This window comes from Wasmannia auropunctata, unplaced genomic scaffold (genome assembly GCF_000956235.1).
Source record: "Wasmannia auropunctata unplaced genomic scaffold, wasmannia.A_1.0 LD336002.1, whole genome shotgun sequence".
NCBI lineage: Eukaryota > Metazoa > Arthropoda > Insecta > Hymenoptera > Formicidae > Wasmannia > Wasmannia auropunctata.
The window spans coordinates 775,584-784,206 of record NW_012026888.1 but is presented as its reverse complement, the minus strand read 5'-3'; the positions used below and the strand labels follow the sequence as shown (position 1 = coordinate 784,206).

Genomic DNA, 8,623 nt, shown 5'->3' with positions numbered 1-8,623 from the left:
TGTATGCGCGTCCGCATCGCGCGAACTGTGGCACCGTTTCCACGTAAATTTCGCCCGCCGTCCCTTCTTCGCGGCGACAATTAGACGCGGTAAAACCGCGTTACCGATTTCCCCGACGCGCGCGGCCAACCGTGGGAGAGCGCAAATGGTGAGAAAAAGAGGAGAGCGATATCGCGTACATAGATATTCACGGGAAGCCCAGATTCGACAAAACGACGGATCATTCACAGAGCGTGTATCTTTCGAACAAAAGCGCGCAGTTTGCTACTTCGACGCGTTTCGCAAGAACGAGTTACACGGGTTGCGTTATGGATGAGCGTTCGAAGTCTCGTTCAGCGTGACGGCTGGAAATAGGGGCTGCTAGCAGTCGGGGGTGGTTTGTTTTGCCCTCGTCCGTTGAATAGGAACAATCGGCTCGCACCGGTGTACGCTTTTTCCCCCGCGATGTAGGGTGTTGCGTCGAGACGATCGACGATGTAGAGGACGAGTGGGAACTCGTGCACGAGGAGGAAGAAGTGAGGGAGGGAGGAAGAGGCAGCGAGAGGACGAAAAATATGGCCCGTGTGCATGTCGAGCGTGTCGGCTTGCCCTTTTTGCTCGTCTTGTGCCTCTGCCTCTTTTCCTTTTTTTTTGTCTCTTTCTCTCTATTTCGTCGTCGTTCGCTGCTCGAGGATCGTTGACCGTGTCGAATGTCGGTCACTGTAAATGAGATTCGCAGAGGCCGAGACGCTAGAGAAGTCCTCTCGAAGCTGTTTCTCTCTCTTTCTCTCTCCCCCGTATCTCTCACATTTCTATCCTCTTTTTCTCTTTTTCTTTTCTCTCTTTCTTTCTCTCTCTCTCGCTCTCTCTTTCTCTCTCTCTCGTGAGAAACTCCCGAAGTAAACCAATGGCAGCGGGGTGAGAGAGGAAGGAGAGAGTGGCAAGTTGCGGGCTGGCACGGGGTCGTTTAAATGTTTAGATTCGCGGTGTGAAAGTCCCTCTTTTAGACCCTGCGCGGAAAACTTCTTATCGCGCGGAAGCTAGCGTTCGCACATTTGGAATGCAAGGGGGGCTTTCGCAACGGCGGAAAAATACCGCCTTCCGGACCGCGCTCACGGACGCGAACAAACGCGGGGTTTCAAGTGGTTTTAATTTCAACCGCGGTAATTTTCGTGGTTGCGGGAACGAGTGGCGGCGGCGGCAGCGACTTTCTCTCTCTCTCTCTCGCCACCGACAAGGAATAATTAATTATTTTAGACGACAGCGACGTACCACGAAATTTGTTATCGCGTATGATTTGCCACACGATAGACTGAAATGGAGCTTCTCCTATGCTACGATTATATCGACTATCAAGAATGCGTTTACCCCGCGAATTTCGCTCTGCCTTCTCATTATGAATATTCCCGTAACAGCCGCGCGGTATTCCGAATGTAGCGTCAGTGAGATTTATTCATCACGTGTCGCGCCAAAAATAATTTTTGTTAATTATTTCAGACTGTATCTTCAAACAGTTATTTATCGATATTTCCGCGGATATTTTTATAAATCGCCCGTGCGAGTGTATTAATTCCGGGGCGTTATAACGGCCTCGCAAATATCTTGGTCGGAAAAATATTAGCTTTACCTTTATTGCTTTTTTGTACCAGGCACACTGAGATTATGATGCTTTCGAACAATAGCGTCACGCGGCACGTTGCTGCTTTTTCATCCTGAAAATAATTCTTCGGAAAAACTTCGGCAAGAACTCTCATAACCATACATATTTACATCGCTAAAACAAATATAAAACGATGAAATAATCGCTCATTGCTGGTAGTCGAGTTAAAATTTTGAAAAAAGTCTTGCATCTAATTCTTATCACAATCTATATATTGATTCTGAGAGATTTTGCCCAGCAGAGGAAATTTTGATATAAACATTCACGCGGAACGAATTTTCCTGATTTTTTGAAGCTCGGTCATATCAATAGCCGTCCAACCAAAATTTTTAGTAGCAATTTTTAAAAACTAAAGCTTTAAGTTTAGCTGTGTATTGGAATTATGTTGTTTTGCACATAAAAAGAATAACTAACTACTAATATCAGTTTGAAATAGTCTTTCATAGATTATGTATTAATTGTACTAAATCATAGTATTAATAGCTTATCCTATCGCGTATTTTTAATCACAAAATCCTCTCGTAATTGAGAGATTTTGAAATTTAATAGAAATTAAATTCCAGAGGAAGGAAAAAGGGATATAATTTCCGCGAGAAAAAAATACGCCAACATTCCGGTGATCTGCAGGCTTGATTAAAGAAAATTACGTTGGAACTCAAGCTGAGCAAGCGATATTTATCTGAAACTGCAGTTACGCACGATCGAGTGGAGACGGATATTCACGAGTCGAATCGAGATATGCATAGTTGAAACTCCATATAACTAATTAAAAGTACCTGCATCCTGCCAAGCATAGATGTAAAGAACTCTCGCTTCTATGATACGATGATACGACGCTTCCAGTAGTAGGTGCATATCGTGATGAGTAGATAGGCTATCATATGCTGTCGATATACATATGTATTACTTTGCCGATTATCTTGCGATTTCTGTTTAACTGGAATAGAAAAAAAAGATAGGGAAAAGAATCGCAATAAGCGATTAAATTCTCGCGCCTGTCAACAGTGATAAGACGGGAAAAAAATAAATAAATATATAGTATTTCTCTATGGAAAGACTACTATATATGTATAATACGCGAAATAAGTAAATAAATAATACAGCATTCATTGGAATGTGTCGATGAGAAGCGCGTACAATAATCGATAGACAGGTGAGACACATGTTGCCTCCCTTATTCACATTAGGATTTCATTTTTTTTCTTCTCTGTCATTGATGTTATGTATAAGAATAGGTAGAAGAGATAATATGCTATATTTATAAAATTGTTTAATATTTTTAAATAAAAACTGTTATAATATTTTTTTTATAAAAACGTTTCTCTCTTTGCCTGTGAAAACTCCCGGGGTGCAAAACGCACCTGCTTCACGGCGTTCAATGCTTTGACTCGAGTTTTCGCGAGTGCGAGTTTTCTGCAACGAGCGTGTACGTGCCCGTAAGCTCAAAGCGTCGGCGTTGGCTGGCGGTACGGAGTATCCGCTTCGCGAGAAATCTGTACGTTGCGCGGTCGTTTTGCAGCTGTGCGCCGCTGTTCTTTCAGATTCGAGCGAATCGGCGTGGCGGTGGTGCGGCACCAGAGAGACCGGAGGGAATACGTGCAACGAGATGCCAGCTCCCGCGCCGTTCGCGCCGCATCCTGGGAGATCCGTTACCCCGCGAGAACGACGACTACGTACGTGGGAGCACTCGGCGGTTTTACACTTTTCCACTAAATCAGCCGTTAACGTCCCTACGGACGCGCCGCCGCGCGCTCCGATCTACGATCGATAAGCGCCCGCGAGAAGCGTCTCAATTCGACCGTCGTGATTCTTTCGTTGACGTCGGACGCCTCGCGGAAGTGCAAGAGAGAAAGAGAGAGAGAGAGAGGAAGATTCCGCGATGTGCGTGACGGGGAAGACATACGAGCAAGAAATGGATGGGAAAAGTACGTTCGAATCTTAGCCCGCTCTGCCCCGTAAATAGCGTTTTGTAACCCCCGTCACGTGAAATCGATATCCCTTAAGAGCCGGTCCGTGAGGTCGTTCGTCAGACCGGTGCTGCCTGTTTCACCCCCCGTGGAAGTGGAAGAGAGAGTGCGCGCTAGTCTGCGGGGAGTCTGCGGGAGGAGGTGGTGGACAGGCGGAGGGACAGCGGGGTTGGGGCTGAATAAAAGAAGATGCACAGGAAAAGGCCAACGTTTCTCACCGACATGGGACTGCTAATGTTCTTAGCGGTAACAGCCTCGCTGTTGGGTTACTGCCAAACGGACGAAAAAGGTAAGACACAGTGTCGCGACTCCGCGACCTCCCTTCGCTCTTTACCATATCCCTTTCTCCTCCTCCTCCTCCTCCTCCTCTTCCTTATCTCTCACCCACGCGCAGCCCGCGCGGGTAGTCTCGCTATCTACCCTCCCGGGCCTGCTGCGGAGGCAGCCCCGTCGAAAGAAATACGGATTTCGCTTTCCGCATCGTCCGGGCGGACTCGGACGAGGGTGAAGGGACGGCGAGAATAGCGCCGTGCCGTGCGCGAGAAAGAGCGGCGAAGATTAACTTTTATGGCCGCCGGCATGAGTAGTTCCTGCGAATTTACTTATAGCGGGAGCGGTTTAATGGTCGCCGCGCACATATACATTGCCAGGCGCTTTTAATAGTGCGCGAGACTATGGCGCGTTGCACCCGGCGCGGCGCGGCGCGGCGCGGCGTCCCTTCGTAAACACCCCTGCACGAACGATTAGGTATATCGGACGCAAGTCTCTTAATCCTTGAATCCGCGAATAGTCATTCGCGGATACTCCAGAGTTACCGCTTTTCGATTGCTGTAATAGTAGAAATTTAGAGAATAAAAGATAAAGTTCCGCAATATGAAATTATAACAGTGAGAAAATAAGAACGAGAATCAAAATTATAAATGCACTTATAATTAAATATAGAAATTGCAAGTATAAAATCGAAAGGTATAAAGAACATTGACTTGATTCTAATTAATTTTGGATCGATATTCTTAATAGCTTTAAATAATTCGAATCCTTTTCTTTAAATCAAAGTTTGAAATTAAAATTTTAAACACTAAATTTCGTTTATTTTTCAGAGTTTTTAAAGGGGATGTTTGATATAGTTTTGCATTTTATAATTCTGGTGTTACTAAAAATAATTAAAAAAATTGGCTTATTAGCTCTTCTCTTATTACGAAAAAAATTTTAATTAATATTGAATTTCTTGTGTACCAGCACATTACAGCGTACCGTCAAATTCGAAATTTTTGATAATCACGTTACAATGAACTCGAATATGCTATTTCTATGCTCCTCCCTCTCTTTATTATCCCAAAGTTTCGTGCATACTATTAAATATTTGCATTATGTCCTTCGTTATACCGGGGCGTGAGACATTTTGTGCGAGGAATAGTCGGTTATATGCGACTATATATGCTGCAGGCAAGGGAAATATTATTTCGTAATTTTGCGAAGTAAATCATTTAAATTTTTTCGACATTATCTTATACACGTATACTGCGTAGAAAAAACTTATTAATACAAATAAACTCCATTCTTGAAAAAGGGACGCAGCAGAAGTTAACAAAAGTTAAAACATAATGTGGCATAATGCGTTTTATCGGTTGTAAAGCATTAAAAATATAATTATAAGGTCAAAATTGAAAATAAATTTTTTAACATTTTACAATGCCTACAGTATGTTCCACGGGAAAATCGGGCAAGCGTGAAGAATGGAAGTGAACGTTTTCAGACTCGTTAATTAAATTTGCCCAATTTGCAATAATCGAACGCGGAAATCACGTTGAAGTAATAACTTGCTACTAAATCATACGCCGTTGCAATACATATCGAAGTGCACTCGTGTACGTATTACCGGCGTGTCCGTTATCGTTGCGCAATGCTCGATGGCTTTGGCATTTCGTCCGAATAAACTGGATAATCGAAACATGTAATCCATGCGCCATTAGTTTTTACGGAACCGTCCTTTCCGGCGCTGTACCTTAGCAGATCGATTTGAATTTAACAAGCGGTCAAATCGCGATACTCATCCGTACGTATGCAAGTTCAAACAGAAAATTGTTAACGCTCGTGCCTCTCGTCGGACTTTAAAAAAAAAAAAACTTTTGCCGGCGTGTTTGTAACAATCAATACATTGTGTCGCGTATTTCCGTATACCAATAAAATCCGTATACTCGACACATTCACTCGCATGTTATCGCAAACTGTTCAGAATTTTTGTCAGTTGTCATTACTTATATATATGTTCGTAGCTTCGAAAGGATTAAACGAAAGTTTCGCGATTCGCATGTAATTAGGCATTGAATTCCGGTTAAACAATTTCCGCGTGTAGTGGCAAGTACATACAACATGCGCCGTAGTAGCCAAGGAACATACATAATCGGCGTAGCATAACATTGTACGTTATTTATGGTTGATCCAGCGCGCGCGAAATTATATTTTTTACGGAACGCATGCCGGAACGTCCCGAAATAAAATGAGTTTGCGATACCTGCTGCTCGCTAATCAGTTTTCCGTTTGTCGGATTAATCTGCGTGGCGCGTGCGAGACGTCGCATCGCGCTGCGTCGCGCGTGGCATATCGCGCATTTGTTTTTACACGTTCTGGCGATTCCGACTGGATACATATTTTCACGAAAAACATTGAGAGAGAGAGAGAGAGAGAGAGAGAGAGAGAGAGAGAAATTCACGTTGTTATTATGCGGCTACGTCGCATCGACCGTGTATTTTTTGCGTGCTGGTCATGCGGTTTATATTCCGCGAAGGTGCGCTAAAAGAGTGTGTAGGTACTATAACACAATAAAATATTTTTGCAAAAATAAGCTAAAGACCAATGAAGCGCTATTGTAAGTGCTAAGTAATTACAATGAGTACACAGTATCATCAAAGTATTAAAAAAAAAATCATACAATTTCATTTATTTAGGACTTTTTTCAATGACAAACAAATCCGGACTGCGATTGTGCTTATAGAGACAAAGTTTATGCACACAATTTCGTCTACCGTTCGTTTTTTTTTTACTTGCAATTGCCTTTTGCAATTACAGTGTAGGTAGATATAATTGAGTATTGTTGGCTAATTGAGATTGATCAAAATGATTGCTTCGTAAATTGCTAATTTTTATTTTTGCGTGCAATCTCTCGATATCCATATATTGAAAGAATCATCGGGAAACAGGATACCCGGGCAGTTTCCATGAAACCTTACGAGGTCGTTTCCATTTACAAGTCCATCCTGAGATACCACCGTCACGCGTATACTTAATGCGCAGTATACTTTTTCTCGAAAGCTGCCGACCAATTACGGTTAACGGATGTAACCGTAGAAGAATCTGTGTACGGCTCGTAAAGAAGAAAATACAATTACGAAAGCTGCAAAACGTTTGAAAAATGCTATTTCATCATATATATTTAGATTGATTTTACCCTATATACAATTATTTGAGGTTTATACCGAATGCAGGTCAGTCGGTGTATTTAGTAAAGTTCGATGCAATCAATATAATCAATGAGAAAACGTGGAAAATTCAGTCCTTCAGATGCGTTCGTGGAATTATAGAAGACCGATGCGCTTAGTCTACAATTAATAATATAATTGGTGAATGCATTATAGCTTGCAGCGGCCGGGATTAGCTATTACCTATGTAGCTGCGTCGTTTATACATATCACAGTCTAAAAAAAAATATCCGTTCCAACGGTAACAAGATCTCACTTGTGCTAAAAAACGCGACGCACAATTTTTCATTTCGACTAATCCGCCATCTACGCAAATGTGCAAAATGATATTTCGATGTTACGCCAGAGATAAACTGTTTGCGAAACAACTACATAATACACTCAACGTACGTACGAGTCAGGAAGTTTCAATTTATTATTTAATTTTCTACTATAAAATAAATTCCTCTTTGTGACCGAAATTCATGGAATACCACTAACGGACGTATTCGCATGATTAACTCGATCTCTTTTACGTATAACAATCCTTCTATTTTGCACTGTAAAAGCGGATCTCGATTTTTAGTAATTCTATAAAACAAATAACCCATCGAATAACAATTGAATGCGTATTTTCGATCCATACATACAGCCGTTGAGAATCGTAATTACCGTAGTGAACGGGATACGTATCGAGTGTACGATTTGAATAACAATCTACATGTGGACAGTTGTCAAACGTATATCTCATATATATTGCAACGTATATCTCATATACATATACATATATATATATATATATATATATTATATTAGATCATATATATATATATATATATATATACGATCAGATATTTGTAAAACATGTACAATGATCTTAAAATACAAAGTTTACATTTATTATTCAAAGATTATGCGTTTTATCAGTTTATTATAAGCGCTAAAATGCTTTCTCTGTCAAAGTTATAATTAGTAATTATAAAATTTAATTGTGATAATTGTAAAATTTAATTTATTCTCTGAAATACACATCTGAAAAGTAGCAGTTTTTAAATGTGACTGTTTAGGAAAGTTCAGTGGAATTTATTATAATCTAACATTAAAAAAATAAAATCTTCATTTTTTTCAACAAATTCAATTCTGGAATTTCTATTCTTGGTTAGTATCCAGGAGTTAACATTTTTGCAAATATTAACTTGTCTATGAGTGAGAAACACGCTTGACAGGTCGTGCGAGATAAATATGACAAGCATCAACAGTCAACACTTCTATATCACGCCATCCCTTTGAGCGTACGCAAATATTGCGATTCGTGGATAACGCGAATTGAGTAAGCCGCGGTGCAATGAACTGCAAAACACTGAGGGCAATACCTAGGATCGATTCGCGGTCGACGTTAATGTTTCTATGCACCGACTAAGCGAGAAGGAGGTGGTTGGGAAAAGAGAGAGAGAGAGATGGAAAGTAAGAGAGAAAGGGAGATTCTTCGTACTTAATGGTCCGTGCAGTTATTTCACGTACTTGAACGCGTTTTTAGATCATTTGCGGGTGAAGGAGGG

At 41.3% G+C, this 8,623-nt stretch overlaps 1 protein-coding gene across 1 annotated transcript in view; it reads left to right on the top strand.

The window, feature by feature from the left end:
* The first annotated feature begins 3,795 nt into the window (after nucleotides 1-3,795).
* Nucleotides 3,796-8,623, top strand: part of LOC105453184 (chondroitin sulfate proteoglycan 4-like) — a 26,303-nt gene continuing 21,475 nt past the window's right edge. Inside the window, exon 1 of the mRNA XM_011694925.1 lies at nucleotides 3,796-3,895. Within this exon, the coding sequence (XP_011693227.1) occupies nucleotides 3,796-3,895 (100 nt within the window). The remainder of the gene's footprint in view (nucleotides 3,896-8,623) is intronic.